This window comes from Tupaia chinensis, unplaced genomic scaffold (assembly GCF_000334495.1).
Source record: "Tupaia chinensis unplaced genomic scaffold, TupChi_1.0 Scaffold149502_1, whole genome shotgun sequence".
NCBI lineage: Eukaryota > Metazoa > Chordata > Mammalia > Scandentia > Tupaiidae > Tupaia > Tupaia belangeri.
In genome coordinates this window covers 969805-996838 of record NW_006209346.1, presented here as the reverse complement: position 1 = coordinate 996838, position 27034 = coordinate 969805, and the positions used below count along the sequence as shown (strand labels likewise).

The 27034-nt window shown below is 40.7% G+C and overlaps 1 protein-coding gene and 1 long non-coding RNA gene across 2 annotated transcripts in view; one reads left to right on the top strand and one right to left on the bottom strand.

Moving 5' to 3' along the window:
- Positions 1-27034, bottom strand: part of IL23R (interleukin 23 receptor) — a 72910-nt gene that overhangs the window by 35682 nt on the left and 10194 nt on the right. The window contains exons 4-6 of the mRNA XM_006171403.2: positions 24072-24195; positions 9895-10055; positions 2960-3105 (exon numbers count right to left, since the gene is read on the bottom strand). Coding sequence (XP_006171465.1) covers positions 2960-3105; positions 9895-10055; positions 24072-24195 — 431 coding nt within the window. The remainder of the gene's footprint in view (positions 1-2959; positions 3106-9894; positions 10056-24071; positions 24196-27034) is intronic.
- LOC102493853 (uncharacterized) overlaps positions 23985-27034 on the top strand; it is a 4995-nt gene continuing 1945 nt past the window's right edge. The window contains exons 1-2 of the long non-coding RNA XR_337761.2: positions 23985-23995; positions 26885-26887. This is a non-coding gene — a long non-coding RNA (uncharacterized LOC102493853). The remainder of the gene's footprint in view (positions 23996-26884; positions 26888-27034) is intronic.

The window sequence follows — 27034 nt, the reverse complement described above, 5'->3', positions numbered from 1 at the left end:
AAAAAAAAAAAAAAAAAAAAGGAAGGGGATTGAAAGTCTGATGCCTGGTCCAGAAAAACAGGACAATCTTTGTTTTTTTCTCCCTGCCCCCAACCCTCTCTTAGCTTAACCCTGAGCTTGTTTTTTCTTTTCTATACGGTATAAGACCTTTAGTCATTTGGCTCTTCTTTGAGTCTCATGTTTTGTGTGGCTCACACATATACATACATGTAATAAATGTGTATCCCTTTTTCTTGTTTATCAGTTGTCAGTTTTATTTCCTAGACTAAAGATTATCAGACCTTTGGAGAGAAAAGAGGAAACTTAAAACTCCCCTACAAAACTTACCAACAAGCCCCTAGAAATGTAAGCCTCAGAGATGCTGAGAGAGCTCCATTTTCCAGCCTGCAGGAACAACTGAACCCCGGAGAGTGATGACAGAGAAACCAGGTAGCAGGACTGCAGCCATTTTGAAATGAAGAAACAATCGGACAAGTGCTGAGTCATAGGGAGTTCTGTTTGAGGAATGGTCAGATGAGAAGCCAGGAATGGATATTCGTAGGAATCAGGTGATTTACTCAGGGAAAAGCAATTGACTCTGATTGTAGTGAGGAATGATTTGTAGCTCATATCTTTATCTATAAATACTAAAAACTTTTTGAGCTTTTCAAGATTCAGTGGATAGTACTTGCCAATTGTCCCTATGTAACTTGTTACAGAAATAAACTTCCTTCTTCTCCAGCCTCTGCTTCTCATTTCTGTCTTTTTCTAAAAATGATGTAATGTCTTTAATAAATATTTTAACATGTCATATATTTAATGGATAACAATTAAAAGGTTATTAAACAGTTCAGTCAATAAAACTTTATCGTTCAGGTCATATTCTTTTTTTCTCAAGATCTGTACCAATTCTTGTGATGCTCCCCAAAATCAATCTTTTTTGGGGGGGAGGTTTTTGCTATAGGGCACGTGCACTCACCAGAAAGACAGAGAGAGACGGAGAGACAGAAAGCGAGAAATCACCCCCCCCCAGGGGGGATGGCCACACTGCAATCCCTTCTCCTCCATTCTCCTCTCAGGACCCTGGGCACATATGCACATGCGCCCAGTGTGAGTTCAAGCCACCAGGTCCAGGACTCAAACCGTGGTCGACTACATGGGAGTTCAGTGACATAGTCATTATGCTAATTGCTGGTCCCCCAAAAATCAATCTTGAATTTGGTTTGACTCATCAGCAAATCTTTGAGAAGCTCTACAGGATACAGATGCAAATTTAGTAATAACTTGTCTTTATATATTTTCTTTCCACCTCCTATTGCATTTGTTAAGTTTATCTGATATTCTAGGTAGAGTTGCTTATATTTTTCCAGTTCTGTTTTATTAGAATCTTCTTGAGAAGCTCTTATTTTGATGGGTTTGGATTCTCCATCTTTAATTCTGATTTCCATCTGATTTCTTGTTGAAACATAATTATTCTCTCTCTTTTATTTTTTTTAATAATTTTTTTAGAAATTTTTGTCATAGGGTGTGTGTGCTCACCAGAGAGAGAGACAGAGACAGTGAGAAGGAAAGTGAGAAATCATTCCTCAGGGGTATGGCCACACTGCAATCCCTTATCTTCCATTCTCCTCCCAGGATGTTGGGCATGCACACACACATACCTAGCATGAGTTTCAAGCTACCAGGTCCAGGACTTGAACCATGGTCAACCATGTGAGAATCTAGTGATGTAACTGCTATGCCATCTCCTAGGCTCCAAATTACTCTCTCTTAACTGCTCTAAGTTTTCTGGAGTTGTTGCTTCTGCCTATATAAACAGCGGACTTCTTTTAATTTTTCTACTGTATCCTGTCTTGTTCTTCCTCCAATCTCCCATTTGTACTGTTTTACCTGAACATGTTCTACCATATTTATTTCCATATGACTTGTGAGGTTTACTACTTCTTGTTTCAAAAATCTCAAAAAAAAAAAAAAGATATCAATGTAAGTTTTCGTTTTTGAACATTTTTTTATTTCCCTGGATGCCTTTGAAATTTTAGAATAGAGTACTTAAATTTTATATCCATAATCACCAATGTAAATTTCACTCTTAGGAGAAACACTGAATTAGAAAAAGCTTAATAGATTCCTCTTAGTTAGAGATTTGTTTACTTAGCAATTAACAAAAGTTAAGAAGATCCTTTCAGGAAACAGCTCCCTACTTAGAAGTATATGGTAATCATTATTAAAATGAGTTTTTCCACAAATAGAACAACCATATGACCCTCTCCTTGGTATTTACCCAAAGGATAGGAAAACACTCAGTTGGAAAGACAAATGCATATCCATGTTTATTACAGCATCGTTGACAATCGCTAAGACATAGAACCTACCTAAGTACTCAGGAACTGATGACTGGATTGAAAAACTGTGGTGCATATACACTATGAAATTCTACTCAGCCAGAAGGAACAATGAGACCCTATCATTTGACTCGAAGTGGCTGAATGTAGATTTAATTCTAAGCGAAATCAAGCCAGACTCTAAAAGATATACACTATTCATCTCCACTTGATATATACCATATGTCTGCACTTTATGGCAGAAAGAAAAGAAGTGAAGACATGAGAGTAGGGAGGGTAATGAGGGTAAATACCAGAAAGAAGGGGAATGCATGCAAGAGGACGGATGGGGGAGGCAAAGGGAAGAAACACTTAACAGACAAAAGAATGTAACGTTCTCTGTTGAAAATATTGTGTATGGTAATATTGTTGACTTGACTGTCACATTCTACATACTTTGTAAAACCATATTATGTGCATATATAGAGATATATAAGGATGAAATGTCAAAGAAAAAAACCATTGTGGTTGGAATATCATGAAAACAATCTGGTAAAGTCACGTAAAACGGATCATTGTAAGTCCACTGTGGCCTCTGAGAGCTGGCTTTTATTTTAAACATTTGCTCATGTGCTAAGGAATAAGGAAGTTTAGCTTACATTCCAGGTTTGGTTTGTGGTTGCCTTGTATCTCATTTCACAGGAAACCTTTTCAATTGTTGTTTCGCTAGTCCAGTGAACTATGGTTCTGGGCACGGTAGTGTTTATATTCTCAGCCTTGGTTATGACAGATGCAGAAGGTATCACTGCAAAACAAAACAAAACAAAACACCCTAAGCAGTTTCAAACTTGCCTAAGGAGAAATTGGCATATTTCATCAATATATACGCACGTTCAAACTCAAGTACAGAAAAAAAAAGGCAAGAACCTCATGATCTAATTAACAATTAATAAACTTTTCTTGTTTACTGTTATTGAAAACTCTATGCAGTCCATTCTCTATTTCTTTTACACTGAACTCTAATAGTCTTGTCTTCCTCCACTTTTCATCCTTTTATAATCCTAACAAAATTTCAGAACTGGTCTTATTAACAAGAGAGTATAAAGAGAGTTAAAGGAGATGCCATCTTTTTCCTGCACCTACGATATTCAGAGAGAGATGGTTTTTTGCATCCAAATTTGGTCCAGAGAATCTGATTTGATAAAATGTTAAACTGAGACCTTTCACAATCATAGTCTTCCTCCCTTGTGTAATAGAGAAATTTGCATGCGTATTTGTATCTATTGCTGACTTCTTTTGTTCTCCCCTAAATAAATCTATCCTTAAAAGTATGATTTGAACAAAGCAGGTCTCAGAGACTCTAAGACTTTATAAATTGTTACCATGTTCTATGACAATAATCTTCAAAAAGGGACTGCAATTCTAATCAGTTATCTTACTAGTTATTTTGTTGTCCTGAGAGAAATGGTGAACTAGAATCTGCATACACTGTGTCCTACGTAATAACGTCTTGATCAACTGTGGACCTCACATACAGTGGTGGAGCAGTAGGCTATACCGTTTAGTCTAGGTGTGTAATAGGTGATACCATTTAGGTTTGTGTAAATATACTCTCTGACGTTCACACAACAAAATTGCCTAAGAACACATTCCTCAAAGTATGGCCCCATTGGTAAGCCACACATTACTGTCTATCTAACTGTGTATATACTTGTAGATTTACTCTGTCTGGACAGAATTGAGTCATTGGTTCTCTCCATTTTTCCCATCTGCATGATGGGAATATGAGAACCTATGACTTGACTCAATGTATTATATAACAAAAAACTCAGGAGCCAGAGTGTGTTTATAGAAGCCATTGTCAAAGCTTAATATTCTCCATGAATTATTTTCTTTTCATTTATTCGAAGTCTATAAAGCACTCTTTGGGGGCCAGCCCTGTGGTGCAGTGGTTGACTACTGTGTGTAGAGAACCAGATCCCACATGACTGACCACTGTTCAAAGCCCATGTGCATGCTTGTCCAAAAGCATGACAGAATGAAGAAATGGAGGAAGAAAGGATGGTGGCATGGCCACCCTCTGTTGGGAGTGCTCTCTCTCTCCCTGGAGAGCCCACAAACCATTTGGCATTCAGTTACTTTAATTTATAAAGTATTCCTTGGGAAAATTTGTTCTATTATACCATTGATTATTGCTATCTAAAATTGTGTGCACAGAGAAATATGAAAATAAAGATTATCCCTCCAAAAGCGCAGTTCTATACTAAAATCTTTGCTCTTAACCTAGCATAGGCTAGAAGTAGAAGTAGCAGAGTTAGTTTAACTGAAGACCTTACTGTAAGTGACTTTTATCATCTGAATTCCCAGCTGGTTTCCTTTTGTGAGTGTAAACTTCCTGTAATAAGAATCAATATTCATAGATTTTTTTTTTGAGAGGTTTTTTCGCTATAGGGCGCGTGCGCTCGCCAGACAGAGAGACAGAAAGCGAGAAATCACCCCCTGAGGGGATGGTCACGCCACAATCCCTTCTCCTCCATTCTCCTCTCTGGATCCTGGACACGCATGTACATGCGCCCGGCATGAGTTTTAAGCCACCGGGTCCGGGACGCGAACTGCGGTCGACTACGTGGAAGGCCAGCTGCATAGCCATTACGCTCACTGCTGGTTCCCAATATTCATAGATTTTAAGAGTCCAGAAAGTAGGGCCAGCAGGTGGCATGGTGGTAGGGACACTAGACCTAGTAGTATATATATATATATTATATATATATTTAGCATATATATATATAATATATATATATATATACTAATAAATAAAATTAAATAAATAATTCTTTTTAAAAAAGAGTCAACGAAGCGGATCCTCAGAGTTCTGAGACCACTGAGAACCACTGAAGTACCCTCCTCCTGTCTCCCATCTCTAAGTTTGGCTGAGCCACTGGTACAGCAGCATAAATATTCTGAGGCCTATTGTGCAAACGAAATATTCTGAACAGAAAGCAAAATTCTGTCTGATCCTACAGAAAGTGCAGATAGCACAATAAGACTCTCCATGCAGAGCAAGTCAATAGAGATCTAAGCCTTTAGACTTGAATATGTTAATATATTTACTTTCATTGCTAAGGTTTTAAATATGCCCACCAGATCTTACCTTTAAAAAAAACTACCAGCCTTGTCCCATAGCACAGTGGTTAAGCCCCATGCTTAGGGAGCTGGATCCTGTATGGCCAATTGCAGTTTAAAAAGACACGCTAGGTGTGTGTGCTAGAATGCTCCAAATCTCAACCAATGGAGAAATGGAGGAGAAAAGAACGTGATGTGATCACGCCCCATAAGGAGTGCTTTCTCTCTCACATTTATTCTCTCTCTTTTACATAGACACACACACACACACACACACACACACACAGGTGCACATACCCTCTGGCAACGAAAAAAGAAAACACTAAAATTCATCACAGATGCCATATTTTTGGATTTCATTTGTATTAAAATAAAGAAACATATTATACTTTTTTGGCATCTTTGCAACAACATAATTTACCCATGTTTATGCAACGGGGAGAATTAATGTTCAAAATAGCAGGCAGAAGGCACTGTACTTTCTGTATTGAAATGTCATTTCTCTACAAGAGAAATTAAAAAGGATACCTCTCACATGTCATTTGGCTTGGTGTTTCTAACGCCACTCCACTCTGCCTTCAGCACAATGTAATTAAAGCCCAACCCTGAAGCTATTATGTGCAAATTGCTCCCAGAAGAGCCTTCTGTTCTCAGTTTCAAAGAACAGTAAATTTATCTAACTTGCAAAGTCTCATTCAGTGTCGCCAATGAAAAGAGCTTGTCTGTTAATAAACTGGTGGTTTTGTTGCCTGGAGTCTCCTACACAGTGTAGCTGTATTTTTCTTTTCCTTTTATTTATTTATTTTTTTAAGTTTATTTCTTTTATGAGAGTGGAGACACAAAGAGACAAGCAGCCTTGACAGGATCTCAAGCCATGCCACCCCCACCTGCCACTGTCCTACCAGCCAGGATTCAGAGCATGCTCCTGGCCTGTACAGGTCAACAGGGAAACCAAACCTACAGTCTTTGTCTGGATCCAGCTTCCCTTGAGCAGTGTGTCACTGCAGCACCACTGAGCTGGCCCTCAACCTGTGTTTTCAACCTGAGTTCTGAGTCCATTTGGGGATAATGAAAAGGCAGAAATAGGGGCAGAAAGGAGGAGGAGGAAAAGGAAAAGAAAGAGGAAAAAGAGCAGGAATAACAACTCCGAACTCCTAGTTCACAGTACTTGAAGTCATACTGGAAGGTGGAGGCCGGATGGGGTTCTTCCTCTGTGGGTGGGAAGGTGGTAGTTATCTATGGCAAGTCAACAAGTTGGGGATGAACCCTGGCTCTCCTTACTAGCCAAGTAAACCTGAGCAAATTATTTGATCACTTTCCTCATTCGTAAAATGGGGACAGTAGTACGCAGTGTGGTTGTTTCTAGACTTAAATGTGATGCACATGTGAAGTGTCTAGAACACAGTAGGTGTTCGCTAAGTGGATGCAGTGATATTAAGATCAGGGCACAGAAACACTGAGTACTCTGGGCACATAATTGCCCATGATCAAGGGCTGAAAAGACTGGCGGTGGGTCCCGGAGTCATGACAGCGTGGGGGGTGATGTCTTTCTCTTTCTCTCCTTCTCTCTCTCTCTCTTGCTCATGGAAGAAATAAATAAATAAAAACTTTTTCGAAAGATCACAATAATGTCATAATGATGAGACAGCTCTGGGTGCAGAATTAATGTGCTGCTCAGGGGAAGCCAGATTCCACGTGGCAACTGGGGCTAACTCCCTTATCCAGTCAGCCTGAAGTACACTGGGAGCACACACAGTGTCCAGGATCTGATGGGCTGGAGGATGAGGAGGAGGATCATGGCATGACCAGACCCTGTGGAGTCCGCTCATCTCTCTCTCTCACTCTAACTCTCAGGTGTGCATGCATGTGCTCTAGCATAGGTAAAGAAAAAGAAAAAGGTTTACATAACGGCCATACTACTGCTGATTATAACTTGATCTCTAAAAACGACACTGCCAAAATGGTACTGGCTATGAGTCTACACGTCTCTCATCCATCAAGAGAAACCTGTTTCAAGGAAAGCATGTATTACTGTCTTCTACCAAAAAATGTAAATTTATGAAAATGTGTAGATCGCAGTCAAGCTAGCGCTAATTCCAGGAATATGTAATAAATGGAGCTATTGTTTATCGCCATAGGTGACAGTATGTGTTTTTAAATCCAATATTCAGAGCATAAGGGTAGATTTTTAGACACATCCCATTAATTGAGATACAGTAGTTGAGGTTAGTTGAGAAGTCTAGATAATAGTCCAGTGAAGTCTAGAAGATCCTTGGGGTTCCCCCATAACCATGGTGTGCCTAAAGAGAAGGCTTCATATCCTATAGATCGTTAATCAGTAGGAAAGTTGTCAAATACCTTGTAGTGTGTTTTTATTCTTCCCATACAGACTGAGGATATGAGTCAAGAATACTGAAATCAGATGTTCCCTAGCTCTGCAATCTTAATTTTTTAAATTAGACACTCCTTAGCTCTATAATCTCAATTTTTTTAAATTCCAAGTCTCAATTTTTTTCGTATATAAATAATCTCTTCTACAAAATAGTCATCAAAGTTAAATAAAATAATTCATCAGGACCAGCAGTTGGTATAAAGGCTATGTTACTGGACTCCCATGTAGTCGACCATGGTTCGAGTCCTGGACCTGGTGGCTTAGACTCATGCCGGGCACATGTGCGTGCATGCCCAAGATCCTGAGAGGAGAATGGAGGAGAAGGGGTTGTGGTGTGGTCATCCTCCCTGGGAGGTGATTTCTTGTTGTCTGTCTCCCTGTCTCTCTCTGTCTTTCTGGAGAGCATACGCACTCTATAGCAAAACAAAACAAAACAAAACTCTCCCCCCCAAAAAAAATGAATGTATGTAAAAGCAGTTAGCACACAAGAAAGTGCTCAATAAATGTTAGTTTACTGAAAACGTCCTTAATAATAACAGGAATCATTTGTACTAGGACCTCCAGGGAGTGATTTGCACTTGGTGTTATGGCAGAATTCTGGTTTTAAGACTTGCACATAGTTGTGAAAGGTTCAAAGGTAATTACTTTTTGAAATCTATCGAGATCTTAAGAAACCTACCAAGGGGCCAGCTGGTGGCATGTTTGTTAGGTAGCTGGATCCCAAACAGCTGACTGTGGTTCAAGTGCTGGACCTGGCAGCTTGAGAAGCATGCCAGGTGCATGTGCATGTGCCCAAAATCCAGAAAGGGGGGAGAAAAGGGATTGTATTGTGACCATTCCCCACGAGGGAGGGCATGCTTTCTCACTTTCCCTCTCTCTCTGTCTCTGTCTCTGTCTCTCTCTTTCTGGTGAGTTTACCAAACTCTGTGGAGAAAAAGAAAAAAGAAAAAAAAAAACTATGTAAAAATTTAGCCAGACTATTGTTCATTGCTGTATAATTTATAATGGTGAAAAATTAAAAACTGTTTATCTCCAACAATACAGGATTAAACTATTACATGCTCAGACAACATTAAAAGTAATAGTGTAATTAATAGAATGTTATATATTGTAAGCTAAAAAAGAGGTCTAAAAATATCTGCAGAAAATATGTTAACATTTGTGAAATCTAGCCAGTCAACATTTCTACATAAGTCTGTGCAATTTTCCATGAGTTTGTAAAACTTTTCAAAATAAACACAAAACAAAAAAAAAACACCAGATAAGTCTTCAAATGAGTTACTTCTTACACAATAAGACTCCTCACGCTTTAATGTAATTTGTGCTTCTTTCCATCTTCCCTGGTTGATTGTGAGTTATTTTAGGGAAAAAACCTTGTCTATCTTATTCTCCCTGGTCCTTACAACAATGTTTGGGGAACCGGCAGGTGGCATGGTGGTTTGAGTACCGAACCTGATGGCTTGCTTTCTCACTTTCCCTCTCTCTTTCTCTCTCTTGTGCTGTCCCTCTCTGGTCAAATCAAAATAAGTAAATAAATAAATAAAGTTAAATAAAATAATTTTTTAAAAAAACGCTTGCAAGGTAAGTTTCTAATAATTACTCATAAAAACATATGTACCCATGTAGAAATAAAACAGGAAGGAGATACAACAAAATGGTAACAGTACTCATCTCTGAGTTGTTTGGGGCAATTAGAATTATGGGTAATTTCTGGGTTTGTTTGCTTGTTTGCTTTTTAGATTTTTGCCACAGTGTACTTGCCAGAGAGAGATAGATGTCTCTCCCTCCCAGGAGGGGTGCTACGATCCCTTCCCCTCCGTTCTCCTCCCGGGATTTTGGGCATGCATACACAAGACAACTGGCATGTTTTCCACACCACCAGGTTCAGGACTCCAATCACAGAGTTGGCCATGTGGGATCCAGCCTCTTAACCACCAGGCCATCTGCTGGTCCAATCTCTGGTTTGTTTTAATGATGATCCACAGGAACTTTAGGTAAACTTTCAGATCCAGACTTCACTTGACTAGCACAAGTTAACTGTGTACTATTAAAGACATTAGAGAATTTCTTATTCTTTACCTATATCATCCAGGTGGATTTGCAATTGTTGTGACTCCTCCATGCCTAGTGCATTTGTAGCTTGGACCCAAACCAAATACTTCTTGCCACCTCGTAATGAATCCGTGGAGATGTTAATATAACTTGAGGTGATATATTGTTGCTCTTCCTCTGTCTCTAAACTTAAAAAAAAATAAAAAATCCAAGTTATATCGATACTTAGTTTGAATGAATTATCCTGAAATATTTTTGATACTGTCTTTTTTAACCTGTGTTGTTGTTTGGATCATGGTTTTTTCCTCTCAAAGTTTCACGTTTTAGAATTTGGTCTTAGTGGGTGATAACTGGATGTCCTCTAGAAAATCATGTGTTGAGACTTGATTTATTGATTATATTATAAAGATATTAAGGGAAAACTTCATTGCAGCATGGTGTCTCAGGGTGAGGCCTTTGCCTCATAATGTCAGCACATCAGGGCTTCCATGATCAAGTTACAGAGGCCATGTGAGAGAAGGGGTGAGACTAGAATGGCAGACGGAAAGGCACGTGGACGTAGACTGTGCTCTGCTCTGCTCCACTCGGAGTTCTGCCTTTTGCCATTTTATGATGCGTTTAGACTTCACAGACTCCAAAGCTGTGAGTTATTAAACCTCCACTTCTTTAGTTTTTGTTTTTGTTTTTGAATTTTCTTTTTTTAACTTATTTTTTTTTCTTTTTTTTACATTAATTCACTATACATCATTAAAGTATAAACCTCCACTTCTTTATAATTGCCCAGACTCAGGTATTTTTGTTAATGCAAAACAGGGACTAACAGATGGCATAATAGTTACGATATTTTTGTTAATGCAAAACAGGGACTAACAGATAGCATAACAGTTACGTTGTTGGACTCCTACATATTTGACTGCCATTCAAGTCCCAGACCCCGCGGCTGACCTTTAAATTAAATATTTAAAATTAAAATATTATACATATTTCAATATTTTTAACTTCACCTACTGACACTGATTTCTCTCAGTTGGTTTAAAACTCATGAGAAGATCTGCAGAAATAAATATTGGGTCCATGCAGAGTCTAAAAGACATGAGTATCTATAATCGGATCCATTTGTATTGTAAATGGGAGTGTTTGTGTTGGGCTCCACTAAGTTTACACTTGGTCTTTAATCCTTTTGTTGTGATTTTTGCCTTTACTTTTTTCCATGAAGCTACTCTTCTAAAATGTCATTCATTGCAAACTGAAGTCCTCTGAGTGCACGTGTGAGCATTCGTCCTTACATGCTTAAGATTTTCACTTCCCTTGGCTAACTGGACCCTGTCTTCTGGGTCACAGGTCATACATCTCTTTCTCATACCTGCGTAGTGACTTCTTTCCCCCCACTCCCCAGTTTCTCTGCCTGCCCTACTGCACCCACATTGAGGCGCACTTGTGCAGATCAGCACTTCTCACAAGGCGTGCTGTCCTTTCTTAGCATGCCACTTTTGACAACTTTCTTTCCTTCACCCTTAAGAGCCAACCAATTAGCAAAGATTAAGCATGTTTGGAAAGATTAGTATTTTAATTGGTCTTTTCTCCCTCTTCTGAAAGCTATGGTAGAGGTCTAGGCCATTACATTAGCTATTTGGTATGTTATTTATAGACTCCTAAATTAATTGTATTGCAGTGTGAAACTTCAGTTGATATAGATATACTAATTCAGAAGGACAATAACCTTGAAATTTGAGAAATGTGGAAAGCCAAGTCCCCTTCATTCTTATCTTTAATGAATGGAAATGCTCCACAGATTTGCATGTCACCCTTATAAGGGGTGGGAGAGAGCAGATAGGAGTTTGGAAGGATGGTGGGAGGTCATGTCTATCTTCTTCATACTATTCCAATTATAGCATTTGTGCTGCTTAGACAAGCTCCAACCTCATTTCTTTCTTTCTTTCTTTTTTTTTTTTTTTGGAGAGATTTTCACTATAGGGCATGTGCACTTGCCAGACAGACAGAGAGAGACATAGAGACAGAAAGCGAGAAATCACCCCCCAGGGGGGATGGTCACGCCACAATCCCTTCTCCTCCATTCTCCTCTCAGGATCTTGGGCACCCACGCACACGCGCCCGGTGTGAGTTTTAAGCCACCGGGTCTGGGATGCGAACCGCGGTCGACTACATGGGAGTCCAACGACATAGCCATTACACCCTCTTCTGAAAGCTATGGTAGAGGTCTAGGCCATTACATTAGCTATTTGGTATGTTATTTATAGACTCCTAAATTAATTGTATTGCAGTGTGAAACTTCAGTTGATATAGATATACTAATTCAGAAGGACAATAACCTTGAAATTTGAGAAATGTGGAAAGCCAAGTCCCCTTCATTCTTATCTTTAATGAATGGAAATGCTCCACAGATTTGCATGTCACCCTTATAAGGGGTGGGAGAGAGCAGATAGGAGTTTGGAAGGATGGTGGGAGGTCATGTCTATCTTCTTCATACTATTCCAATTATAGCATTTGTGCTGCTTAGACAAGCTCCAACCTCATTTCTTTCTTTCTTTCTTTTTTTTTTTTTTTGGAGAGATTTTCACTATAGGGCATGTGCACTTGCCAGACAGACAGAGAGAGACATAGAGACAGAAAGCGAGAAATCACCCCCCAGGGGGGATGGTCACGCCACAATCCCTTCTCCTCCATTCTCCTCTCAGGATCTTGGGCACCCACGCACACGCGCCCGGTGTGAGTTTTAAGCCACCGGGTCTGGGATGCGAACCGCGGTCGACTACATGGGAGTCCAACGACATAGCCATTACACTAACTGCTGGTTCCCCAACCTCATTTCTTGATCTAATATCATCAACCGTTCTGTGTCCCAGGGGCTGCCTTGATAGGATCTGTTGGGAAAATGGAACTTAAACATCACTGTTGGGCCAGCACTAGCATGGTGGTTAAGGTAGCTGGATCCCATATGACCAACTTAGCTTTTTAAGTCCCTAGAGGCTTAAAAAACATGCCGGGCACATGTGCATGTGTGCCCAGAATCCTGACATGAGAATAGAGGAGAAGAGATTGCAGTGTGGCCATCTCCCTAGGGAGCAGTATTCCCATCCCCCACCCCCAACACCCAATCTCTGGCGAGTGCACTCATCCTATAGCAAATTAAAACAAAAAAATCACTGTCATTTCACTCCCAGGGCTCCACTCCAGGTACCATTACTACTGTGTGTCTACTCAGCAACTCCTGAATTTCTCCAGCCCCAAACATCCCAGCCAGAATTATAATTTGTCAGTTACTTACATCTTTTGGAATCAAAGAAGCATGCTTGCTGAGACACAGAAAAGAGAAGCCAACCTTATGCTACCAGACTCTGTATGTGTGTGTGTGTGTGTGTGTGTGTGTGTGTGTGTGTGTATAAAATTTGCCAGAGAGCACGTGAGCTTGCCAGAAAGAGACAGAAAGACAGAGAGAGGGAGAGGGAGAAAGCACCCCCCACCACTAGGCATGGTCATGTCACAATCCCTTCTCCATTTATCCATCCTGTCAGAATTTTGAGCACACATGGCCTAGTAAGATTTCCAAGCTGCTGGTTCCAGGATTGGAACTGCATTGTTGGCTATGTGGGATCCAGCTTTCTTAACCACTATGCCATGAGCTGGCCCCGCTTACAATATCGTGTTGTGTGTGTGTGTGTGTGTGTGTGTGTGTGTGTGTGTATGTAAATGGCCAGATCAGTACAACCTCACCAGATCAAAGGTTGGCGGCCTGGGGGGGGGGTGGGGGGGGGGGGGGGGACTACACAGTATGCAGATACAGCAACAACTCTTATTCAACTCAGAATTTTCAGTTCCAGTGTATTTTCCAGGGTTGCCTCTTTCCTCATCCACAGTGAGATCACTGTGAACACCATGAAAGGATAAGAAGGGCACATCATGGTGACTAAAAGCACTGGGCTTGGGTTTTCGAGGCACACCTTGGTTCAAATCCCAGTTCTGCCTCTTGACAAGTTATGGGATCTGGAGCAAGTTATTTAGCATCTTTATCTTTTACTTATCATCTGTGAAAAAGGAATGATAACTTTGCTGTTACTATGAGTGAAGGAGAAAGATAGCAAGGAGCAGATGGCTTCACATAATACAGAACCTATTAAGTAAACCATTGTTATGAATTTAAAGGCATGTAATTTATGTGATTTTTAGGAATTCTAAAAGAAGCAAATGAAACTCTTTACATTGTTCATTTCAGTCAGTAAATTTTCTTTTTTTTTCTTTTTCTTTTTTTTTTTTTTTGCATGAGGGCACGTTCTTTTAAAGAGAAACAGAGAGAGAGAGGAGTTGAGAAAGCACTCCCCCACTCCAGGGGGATGGCCATACCACAATCTCTTCTCCTCCATGTTCTTCTTAGGATTTGGGGCACACAGGTACACAGGCCCAGTGTATTTTTCAAGCCACAGGTCTGAACTCGAACTATGCAGTCGGTCATGTGGGATCCAGCCACCTTAAACACCGGACCACTGACTGGCCCTTGTAAAATTTCTTTTATATTGCTTGCCTATGGTTAAATTATGCCATTAAATTTAGATGTTTACATAGTTGCCTTATATTCTTTCTGAAATAAGATAGAACATGAAAATATCATTAGAGAACTTGTTATAAGGTATGCTAACCTCATGCTAAACACACATTTAAATTTGAAACAAGAAAATGGCAATTACATCTAAGTGGGAAGTAGGGCATCTTTGAATATTTTCCAGTTAGAGAAAACCACATACCTGTTCTTAATTGGTTTGTGGCTAATTCTTTTTTTTTTTTTTACCACATATATTGAGCCTATGAATCAAAATGAAATGTGTTCTCAAACTGACATTAACCATCCTTACTAGGTCACTTAATTCTACTTTTAAAGACTACCCATATTAGCATCTGGACTGCGAAGTGCTACTTTAGCTGAAGAATCCAGGAATCATGAGTGACTATACCTAAGGACTATTTTTACATGGAACTTGTGAAGTTCTGACATAATAAGAAATACATATTTGGTCTCTACCTGGCTCCTAGCACACAGCTCCTAAATCCTTTAGAATCCCTAAAGTGAAGTGTCTTTGTATCCTGGTATTATTGTGGTAGGCAGTTGGCTAAGTAATGAGTGGGCAGCCCTGAGAAGACAGCAGAAGGACACATGCCACATCAATCACAATTTATCGGGAGTTACAACTAAACCCTCCATGAAAATGCCTTCTTCCCACCCGGCTCCTGGCGCTGGGAAGGTGAGGCAAATACTGGTTTTCTTCCTTGGTACCTGAGGCAGACACATAGGGGTGATTGTAAATTTCCCTCTTATGATTCCTCATAAATACAAAATGACCCAGCCAGACATTTTGGTCAACCTGCTAGTTCCCACTGGGCAATAAAGTAATTGGGCAGTTCATCCTAATTCGGATGCTCCTATCATCATGGCTCACGCTGGGCATGCGCAGTAAGGTCATCAAATTCCTCAAATTCTTCACCTGTGAGAGGGATGTGCAAGTGCAGGAGAGAGCCAGGAAATTCAAACAAAGAGCATACATACTATGACAGACCTCCCACTGTTGAATATTCATGATCGCTTCTGGTAATAAAAATAACACCTAAATAGTTCCAAACACAGTTGCTACCTAGCAATCTGCCCGCCCTAAGTCTTTTGGGTGTACTTCTTTCTAAAATCTTTCTTTCCTGTTAAATTCTCTTTTTTACCTACTTTTATTGTGGTTGTGGCTTTATTTTGCGCCTAGGGACAGAGGTATAGTTTTAGTGATCTGGACCCAAAGGACCAAGGATTTTACACAATGCAGCTCAGAGCTCTCTCATCCTATGACCTTATCACACACACACACACACACACACACACACACACACGTGTTATTTTCATTCACAGTTCCTGGCTCATAATTATTTGACCTTTGGTTCTCCATTCCTGAATAAATTTTGAAACAGCTTCAGAGAGATAAAGGTGAAAAACAGCCTGACTTTTCTCCTGTCCTCCTTTCAAAAACTTGTTTCTGCTTCTCCCCAAGGCAGGCCATGGAGAATGACTCCAAGGCAGGTCATAGAAACTCTAATCTTCCCTTGCTTTTCTGATAAGTTATAAGAATCTCATTCCTGTGCAATGAAGTCTCCATAGAGACCCAAAAGGTCTCCATAGAGACCCATAGAGACTGGAGAGCTTCTGGACAGCTGAACATGCAGAGCCTTGTAGGAAGGTGAACAGGAAACTCAGTCCACGTGCCAGGAGGATGGCACACCCCAGCTCCACCAGGACTGATGCGTCTGCACTTGGGACTCTTCCAGATCTCCCCTCTGTATCTCTCCATTTGACCATTTGTTTGTATCCTTTAACTTATCCTTTATAATAAAATATAACCGGTCAGTGTTTCTCTGAGTTCAGTAGGTTGTTCTAGCAAGTTCATCAAGGAGAGGAGGGGGTTCTGAGGACTCCAGCTCCTAGCTGTCTCCAGGTAGATCACATCTGATTTAGATCAGAGGAGACTTGGGGGCTGTCCACAGCAGAACGGATTATTTGCTTGGTGTGTGGACAGAAACCTCCACACATGTGGGATCACAGAAGTGATCTGTGTTGTGAGATAGGAGTGGAAACAATTTGGCTTCTCCATCCATATTCTAATGGGTGACTGATGACTGGGGCCTCTGGATAGCCTCAGGGTGGAGGCTGGCTGCCCAGGGAACACATTCCAGGCACCCCAACTCAGGGACAAGGAAAGGAACTGAAGAGAGAATGGATTGTCAATAGCCAATCATGTGATCGATCATACCTATACAATGAAGTCTCCATAAAAACCCAAAAGGACTGGGTTCAGGGAGCTTCCATAGCTGAACATGGAGATGCCTTAGGGTGGCATGCATTGCCCCATGCATCTCTTCTGTCTGGCTATTCACTTATGTTCTTTTTATCCTTCATCATAAATGGATAAACATAAGTGTTTCCCCAAGTTTTGTGAACAGTTCTAGCAAATCAATCTAAGTCGAGGAGGCGAAGATTGTAGGGATCCCAATTTTTAGCTAGTCAATGAGAAGCACTTGGGATTTTTCACTGGCATCTAAAACTGGGTGTCTTTTGTGAGATTGAGTTCTAAACTTTGGAATCTGATGCTATTACCAGGTAACTAGTGCCATAATGAAATTGAATTAGGGGACTTATGTTTGCTGGAGAATTGGTGGGTGTGGGAAACTGCCCCACCCACCACCACCACATCTGGTGTCAGGCAGGTTGTGTTCAAATGAATGGAGAGTTGGATTTTCCTGAATCTCCTACAGATCTTGTATTACAAAGCTTTTGAATTTCTTATTTCTGTCTCTTCTTTATGGGAAAAGATTTGACAGATTATTTATTGAAGGGAATCAGCATGACTTCTATTTTTCTAATGCTGCCACACGCCCAGCCCTAGTTGTAACTGACACATTTTTCAGTCGACATTGCTGATTTATGGTGATGATGGCTCATTTATGTGAGTGCTCATTCCACTCTCTGTTTATTTAACACCAACTGTGTTCCAAGCACATCCTCAGACCTTGGTTACAATGAGCAAGAGATTCATATAAGTTTCCAGCTTTCATGGTGCACACATTCTGGTGAAGACAAAGAATTATATAATATGTCTTATGATGATGAATGTTCAGAAGAAAATCAAAACAGAGTAAAGGGGTTAGAAATTTCTAAGTAGGAATGGGAGTTTCTTTTTCCTCATGAGGATATGGAAGAAGGCCTTTCTGAGAAAGTGACATTACGGCAATAAAGGAATCGTCCTATAGCTCTCTGGAGGAAGGACATTCAAGGTGGTCGACAAAGGCACTGAGGCAGGATTTGCTTGGCCTGTTTACAGGACAGTAAGGTGGTCAGTGAGGTTTTGGTAGGAGGGGAAAAAAAAAGGGATTAGGGATGAGACCTAGCACCAGGAGAGCTGGCTGGAGGGCAGCAGAGGCTCACGCATAACAACAGAAGGGAGAGCACAGAACAGGAGTCGAAGTGGCAACAGATAGGGGCGGTTGTGGTTTTTCTCATTGCTTCTGTTTTCTTGGTAAGATACAAACCAGGTTATCAGTATAGTGAGGAGAGAAAGATTTTGGAGAACAGACATGAGAGAAAAAGTAATGACATAATATCTGGCTTAGTGGGGGCATGGCTTACCTAGTGAAATGAAGACTGAGCCCAGTTGAGGTTAATACTCACGAATATAAGGTAATATCAAGCTATTCTTATGGCCTGGCGGTTAAGGGATCCCACATGGCCAACCATGTGGTTTGACTCCTAGACTTAGGTGTCTTGGAAAACACTCTGGCCCATGTAGGTTCATACTCCAAATTTCAATGGAATGGAGAAATAGAGAAAAGGGGATTGCTATGTGACCACGTCCCATTGAGAAATGCCTTTTTCCTCTCCCTCTCTCTGTCTCGCTGTCTCTAAAAAGCCCATGCACCCACTGGCAGCAAAATCAAAACGTTATTAGTCAATGAGGTTGTGCTTGTCTCCAGCTATAGTTGGTTCTCTGGGCTCATAATCAATGAGGAAATGAAATTTAAAATCTGAACTGCAAATTGAGTCCTAAAGGAATTACTGAAACCTAATGTCTCAGTCTATAAAATATTTGAAATCATAACTAAGAATCCTTTCCTATTATTAGAAATAAATATAGAAAAAAGATGTGTCCAAAATAAGCAGTCCAGGGGCTAGCAGGTGGCATAGTGGTTGGGACACTGGACTCCCACATGGCTGATTGTGGTTCAAGTCCCAGACCCTGGCTTGAAACTCACACTGGGTGCACATGTATGTGTGTCCAAAATCCCAAGAGGAGAATGGAGGAGAAGGGGTTGTAGTGTAGTCATCCTGCTAGGGGAGATTTCTCACCTTCCCTCTCAGTGTCTCTCTCTGTCACGATCTGGTGAGCACACACACCCTATGGCAAAAGCCTTAAAAACAAAACAAAACAAAACAAAACAAGAAGGCCATGGAATTGGCAGAGTATGCAGTTTTAGGAGGTCTACAATGATACCTAATGCAAAAATATTTTCCCTATTGGTCTGTCACAGTGCGTGAAATTTCTACCACTGGTGTTATTCTGAAAACTTCGTGAGGTTGTCATGCACAGAGATGATACACTTTTTTTTTTTTTTTAATTCCAGTGTTTAACATGGTGCCAGGAAGACAGACAATACTAAATAAATATTTGCTAAGTTGACCTGAAGGGAACAGAACGCAGGGCCATTATTCACTCATTTCATTCAATAATCACTTATTCAGTGGAAGGCACTGCCCTAGACACTACAAGAGTTCCCAAGATAAAACACATGAACCATCCAGTGGTGTGACGGTTCAAGTAGTTGGATACCGCATGGCTGACTGTGTGGTTGGAGCCCCAGACACGGTGGCTTGGAAAATATACTGGGCAAATGTGCATTCATGCCCCAAATCCCAAAAGGAGGGAGAGATAGAGGAGAAAGAATTGTAGCATAACCACCCGCCATGGGGAATGCTTTCTCACTCTCTTTCTCTCTCCCTCTCTCTGTCTCTCTCCAGTGAGCACATACACTGTCTAGCTAGCAAATTTAAAATTAAAGATTTTAAGAAAAGAAAAGAAGGGACCAACAGCATAATGGCTATGTCGCTGGACTCCCATGTAGTCGACCGCGGCTCGAGTCCTGGACCTGGTGGCTTAAACTCACACCTGGTGCATCTGCGTGCATGCCCAAGATTCCGAGAGGAGAATAGAGGAGAAGGGATTGCAGCGTGGCCATCCCCCATGAGGGGTGATTTCTCGCTTTCTGTCTCTCTGTCTGTCTGGCGAGCGCACGCACCCTATAGCAAAAACCTCTCCAAAAAAAAAGAAAAGAAAAGAACACATGAACACAGACCTGCTGAGGATAGTAGCACAGCAGTAGGAAGGTGCTTTCAGCAGAGGTTAATTTGTTTTCAGCCAGCTCCCATTGGTACAGGGCAAAATGCAGGCAGTAGAGGAGGGTATGTGAATTGCTATGCCGTTCTGTGTGCTGGGAGCATCATGAAGGAGCTGGGCACAAAGAAAGCTCTAGAAGCAGCAGAGGCCTCATTCATCTACTTTACAACTTCAACCCAACTCCAAGAGACCCTCTACATTGCCACAGAGAAAACACTGCATTTCTGTCACTGGTGACACCAGGAGCTGGGCTGAGGTAAAAGGCTTCTCTATAAAGGCGATTTTACTGGAAAACAGAACCACATGAATTAGAAGTGAAACCTCACAAACGCTGATCTCTATCTACCAAAGTGGAAAGCACCCTAAGAATGCTAGAAGAGCTTTTTTAACCTGACAGACTACTTACTCCCCTCAGTCACAACATTCATTCTCAGCCGACTTTTTCCTGGAGGGAAAGATCTTTTTGAAAACTAGAGAACTTAACTTTCTCTTCTTCTTCTTTTTTTTTTTAACTCATAAGTTTACTTATAATCAATTATAAGATAAATCGATGTTTGTTTCCTTTACTGATTTGTCTATGCTTATAGGAGCTTGCGTTTTGGATTTCCTCATTTTCCCTCATTTTTATGCTAATCTTTCACATCCTTTATCTCCTCTCTCTCTCTCTCTTTCTTTTTTTTATTTGCCAGAGGATGCATATGCTCTGGAGCAACAGAGAAATGAGGAGTAGGGGAAGCAAGAAAGCAACCCCTGTGGGGAATGGCCACACCACAATCTTTCTTCACCTCACCCTCCTTTTGGGATTTTGGACATGCATGCACATGTGCCCAGTGTGTTTCTCAAGCCACCAGGTCTGTGCAGTTGGCCATGTGGGATATAGTTGCCTTCACCATGAGACCACGGCTGGTTCCCTTTATGTTCTCTTTAAAGTATGATAAATCCCAGTGATCTGGATTCCATCAATTCAGAATTTGAATTAGATTTTTTTTTTTTTTTTTTTTTTTTTAGGTTTTTGGTATATTGTTGGATTTTAGAAAAATAATGTTTAAACATAAATCACCTTATACTATTATTATTTAACTAGATTGTGAGGGGAGAATGCAGGAAATATCTTTTTGTAGTTATTAAAATAATCCCTCAACAAATATTGATCAAGTACTTGATATGTGTCTGGCCTCATTCTAGGCTTAACAGATAAAGCAATGAACAAAAGAAACAAAAATTTTTGCTTACATTGTAGTTTGAACAAGCGAATGAATTTGTTATTGACATATATACAAGAGCTAGGAAATTAGTCCTTCTTATTAGAACATATTCAATATCTCTTTCTAGACTTGTAAAAAATTACTATATTACTTGAAGATAAATAAATAAAATGATTGTCTATAATATCCTATGAGTGGGGACCAGCAAGTGGCGTGATAGTTAAAGTGCTGGACACTCCCACATGGCTGACCACAGTTCGCGTCCCGGACCTGGTTGCTTGCTTTCTCACTTCCCCTCTCTCTTTCTCTCTCTCTCTGTGTCTCTCTGTCAAATTAAAAACACACGAATGAATAAAGTTAATAAAGAATTATTTTATTTAACTTTATTTATTTACATACTTATTTTAATTTGACTGGATAGGGACAGAGAGAGAAAGTGAGAGAAAGTGAAAAAGCAAGCCGCCAGGTCTGAGACTTGAACCACGGTTGGCCATGTGGGAGTCCAGTGCCCTTAACCACCATGCCATCTGCCAGCCCCTAAATAATGATTTTTTAAGGCTCTCCCTTTACTTTTTCCCTGTCCTGTATCAATCAGGAGTGATGTGAGAACCAGCCAAACTTGCAGAAGAATAGTAGCCAGTCAACCAGGGTCAGCAGGTCCATGAGACACTCTCCACTTCTAGGAGATCATGAACTAGGCATTAGGCTTTCTCTGTCAATCAGGCACTACCCGGTTTATCTGTGAGTTTGAAGTGTAGGGTTTGCTCTCACATTGCTCTTATTTTTAAATGTAAAAAGTTGACTTAGCAATGAAACTCTAGTTTTCTTTCTTTCATGACCTCTTCACTTTTGGGGGACTATTTTACACTAGAGGTAAGGGGTAGAGGTTAAGCCTCCAACTGTGGAGCTAGGGAGATCTCTATCAGAATCCCAGCTCCCTTACTTCACAGTCAAATGACTTTGGAGAGGGAAAGCGAGCTTCCCAGGCTATCTGCAAAAGTGGTAACAATAATAATAGCTCCATTCCAAGGTTGCGCTGAGAACAGAAGACAAATGCACAGGAAGATCAGCACATGGTACTCAGGGTATTGTATACTACTCGCTGGTGTGACTTATCCTTGATGGCAGTGCTTCCGTAGTTCTAGGGCTAATGACAAACAACGGAAATGCACTGCTCACAGTTCTGGAGTTTGGTAAGTCCAAAATCATGGCACCCGTAGACAGGGTATCTGGTGAGGGCATCTTGCTCTCTGCTTCATAGATGGCATCTTGGCTGTGTCCTCACATGGCTGAGGAGCAAACGAGCTCGCCCAGGCCTCGTATAATTGCACCAATCCCATTCAAGAGGGCTCCCTCATGACCTCATCTTTTCAAAGATCTCAGCTTTTAAACTATTTCACTGAGGGTTAGGCTTTAACATAGGAATTTTAGGGGGACACACTGGACCACAGCAGTATATCACGAAGTTGTATAGGAGGTCAAATGAGGTAGCAGATATAAATTTCTTGTGCTTGTCAAACAGTAAAGGTCCAACGAATGCCTTTTTTTTTAAGTAGTTGAAGAAAGTACACTTCAAATACACTACAGGAAAAATTCTTTTTTAAAAATTTTATTTTCTGGACCAGCAGTTAGTGTAATGGCTATGTTGCTGGACTCCCACGTAGTCAACTGTGGTTTGAGTCCTGGACCCGGTGGCTTAAACTCATGCCGGGCACGTGTGCGTACGTGGACAAGATCCAGAGAGGAGAATGGAGGAGAAGGGACTGTGGCGTGACCATCCCCCCTGGGGGATGATTTCTCACTTTCTGTCTCTCTGTCTCTCTCTGTCTGTCTGGTGAGCGCACACGCCCTATAGCAAAAACCTCTCCAGAAAAAAAAAAAAGAAAAAAATATGTTTTATTTTCTAGAGAAAATATTGCTATAGGGCACATGTGATCGCCAGGGAGACAGAGAGACAGAAAGCGAGCAAATATCCCCCAGGGGGATGGCCACACTGCAATCTCTTCTCCTCCATTCTCCTCTTGGGATTTTGGGCACTCATGCACACATGCCTGGCGTGTGTTTTAAGCCACTGAGTCTGGGATTCGAACAGTGGTCAGCTATGTGGGAGTCCAGAAACATAACCATTACGCCATCTTCTGGTCCCCAGAAAAAAATTCTTAAAAAAAAAAAAAAACTAAGCTGACAGCCCAAGAAACATGGATAGAGTAATCAGTTTGTACAGTTTCCCCACAACTGTTCAGATTTTAAAGTATTGAAGGGGTTTTTGTGTCTCAGAAATACAGTCACTCTTTATCAACACTAAATTTAAGATGTGAGGGTCATTATTACGATTAAAAGCTTCCATAAACTTAGTGCTGGCTGTGGAATGACATGGTACGCACTTTAAAGCCAAATTCTACTTCATTAATTAGAATAAACCTGTGCATTCCGTTCTACTTTCAAGCCCATTTTAATTTTTATTTACTTACTTAATGAAAGATCTTTGCTTCAGGGTGCATGTGCTCCCCAGAGAGACAGAGAGAGGCAGAAAGTGAGAACTCACCCCCCAGGGGTTGGCCACACCACAATCCCTTCTCCTCTCAGGATTCTGGGCACACATGTGGACATTCCCGATGTGAGTTTTAGCCACCAGGTCTGGAACTCGAACTGTGGTCAACTATGTGGGAGTTCAGCGATGTAACCACTACGCCATCTGCTGGTCCCTATGCCCATTTTAAACATAAAGAAATGGCAATTTAGAGAGGTTGTATTGTCTAACACCTAGAAGGAGAGTAGAGCCGGGACTTAACAGTTTAACATCGTGTTGTGCTGTGCTCTGCCATCATCCAGCCCTTGCTACCAGCCACACACCAGTGAATAAAAGCACAGAGAGAGAATGGAATGCATTGCTCCACAGAAGGCAAACATGAATGTCCAGAAGAGGGCGCTGGTCAAAATGAGAAAGTAGGGGATTATCAGGGTACACGTTTGATGTTTGTGTCTAATTTCTTGGTTCTCTGCTGGAGGCGGAACCCTAGCGGAACTGGAGTGGAAATGTTTTTGTGAAACTGCTAAAGAAGGAACCTACCTTTTTACATGCACCACATACTTTGTGTCTATGTGGGTGAGCCTCCCAGGATTCCAGGTGCAAGTCATGTTGCCTGAATATTCATGTATGACACAGGTTACCTCGTCTGGAATATCTGGTGGATCTGCAACAAAACAAATCACTTAGGAGCTGCCACAAGAAACATGAAGTTCTGGTGTTTGTTTTTTTGTTTTGTTTTTGTTTGTTTGTATTTTGTTTGTTTTTTCTGAGAAAGAAAGAGAAAGAGAGCAAGACCCCCAAAAGGGTCTCCACACCAAGATCCACCTAGGGTCTCAGTGGGTTTGGATCATGCACACACACTTGCAAGACCCAAGTGCTCAGGGAGGACTAAAAGAATGTGCCTTACTGTTCATAATAATGAAAAAATTGGAAACAACCTCAATACCCCTAAATTAATTCAGATAGACTAAAGTACACCCCTAAGGTACATTTAAAAATAATATTTTAGAAGAATTTAAGTATCTGGTCTTTGGAAGCATTAGAAACATATTTAATGAACTGAGTAATGGTCATATGATGAAATGAAAGAAAGCAGATGGCAAAGTAGTTTAGTATAGGTCAGCAGGTGGCATAATGGTAAGGCACTAGACTCCCACATGGCCGGCTGGGGTTTGGTCTTGGACCCGGTGGCTTGATAATCACACCGAGTGCATGTGTGTGTATGTCCAATCCCAGCAGAAGAATAAAGGAGACAGGACTGCATTGTGGCCATCCCCCAGAAGGGTGATTTCTCACTTTCCCTCTCACTATCTCTCTAGAGAGCACACACGCCCTAAGTCAAAAACCTTAAAAAGGAAAGAAAGGAAAAGAAAAAAAGAAAAGAAAAGAAAAGAAAAGAAAAGAAAAGAAAAGAAAAGTTTAGTGTATGGTTTCATTTGAGAAAGAAAAAGAATGAGAAAAGGAAAAAGAGAAAGAGAGAGAGAGACTAAAATTTGAAAGACATATTCTCCATGTTTTTTTTTTTTTTTTTTGAGAGGTTTTTGCAATAGGGTGCATGAGCTCGCCAGAAAGACAGAGACAGAGAGACAGAAAGCGAGAAATCACCCCCTCGGGGGGGAAGGCCATGCCGCAATCCCTTCTCTTCCATTCTCCTCTTGGGATCTTGGGCACACACGCACACGCACCTGGCATGAGTTTAAGCCACCAGGTCTGGAACTAGATCTGTGGTCGAGTACAGGGGAGTCCACGATATAGCCATTACACCAACTGCTGGTCCCAGAAAGATATATTCTAAAATTTTTTAAGGGATAATGGGGATAAAAGATATTTCTTTTTTGCCAGTCTCAAATTTTTTTTTAATTATTTTATACATTCGATCACTGTAAATCACTATGACTTGTAAAATAAACTTACCCAATGTGAACCCACTTCCCATCAGTCCAATTGAAGATATCATACATGTTATCATCAACAGACAATCCTCCATTTCTCTGTCCTTCAAATGTCTTGCCTCCCTATTTTTCTCCTTGATTCCTTTCCTTTCATTCTCCTCCATCTCCCACCTTCTTTCCATACTGTCTCTAGTCTTGGACCAACCTCAATAGGCCAGATACACTGGTAGCCTATAAGCCAAGCTAACTGAGAGACTGAGACAGAGAATCACAAAGGCAAGACCCTGTCAAAAAAAATACCTTTCCTTGGGGCCAACAGGTAGCATTCTGGTTAAGGCACTGGACTCCCATATAGCCAACCATAGTTCAAGTCCCAGACCTGGCAGCTTGAAAATCACTGTGTGTGTGTGTGTGTGTGTGTGTATGCCCAAATTCCCAGGAGGGAGAATGGAGAAGGGACTATGATATGGTCATCCTCTTGGGGTATGTGTGGGTGTGTGTGTGAGAGATTGAGGTGTGGCCAATCCCCCTGAGGAACGATTTCTCACTTTCCCTCTCTCTGTCTCTGTCTCTCTCAGGCAAACTCCTGAGCCCTGTGGCAAAAACCTATTTTTAAAAAATCCCCCACCTCACTCTCTTATTAAAACAACATTTTAAAAGATGGTTGAAATTTAAGTCAAAGATGCTTAAAAGTTTAAATAAATGATGAAATGAAAAGATGACTGTTCGTGTATGAATTTTAAAAAATAAATTTATTTTATCCATTATAGAAAATGCTTGTGTGTGCATGATGAGAGAGAAGCAGAGAGAAAGAGCATTCTCAACAGGGTCTCGTCATGCTGTAGTCCCCTTCCCCCAGCTCTCAGCTCATCAGGATCTTGGTCCCAGTATATTTCCAAGCTGACCCAGGAATCTGAACCCATAGTCAGTCACGTGGATTCCAGCACATCCATTTTCTTCGCTACTGACTATGCCATCAGGCGGAGCCCTGTACGATTTATGTTGATTTGTTTTTTTAAGTGAATATATTTATTTTGTAATATTTTATTCCACGATTGCCGTGACCCCAATTAGAACAAATTTCCCACAATATGTGTGTGTTTCCTTATAATTAAGAATCAAAGCAGTTTCTAAGATTGTGGCCAAAAAATGGAAACTACAATAATGTAGTTTATATTTTACTAATTACATGTTCAAGCACATAAACTTTTAAGTATATTTGGATATCTCTTCATGGAAACAATGACTCATTTTCCTTCTATCTTTTACAATTTGTGTGTCGTCTAAAAAAATACATATAATCATTTTGTTAAAAACAGTGACAATAAGTTGACATAGTAAAGCTCACAGGACAGATATCCTGTGATCAAAGTGATCCAGTGAAAGCAATGTGATTTCTAGAATACCGCAGAAACCTTCAAAACCTTCTCTATCTTTTTTTTTTTTGACCTATTTAAATAGAAAGTTTTCTTTGCTAAAAAGGCAGAGCCAAGAACACATTCAGCTTGAATTCAGGACTTTGAGTAAATTCTTACCTAGTGATTACATTTTCACACTCATAACCAGAGGTCTATGTAAGAAATGACAATTCCCAGATTAAATAAATGGAAA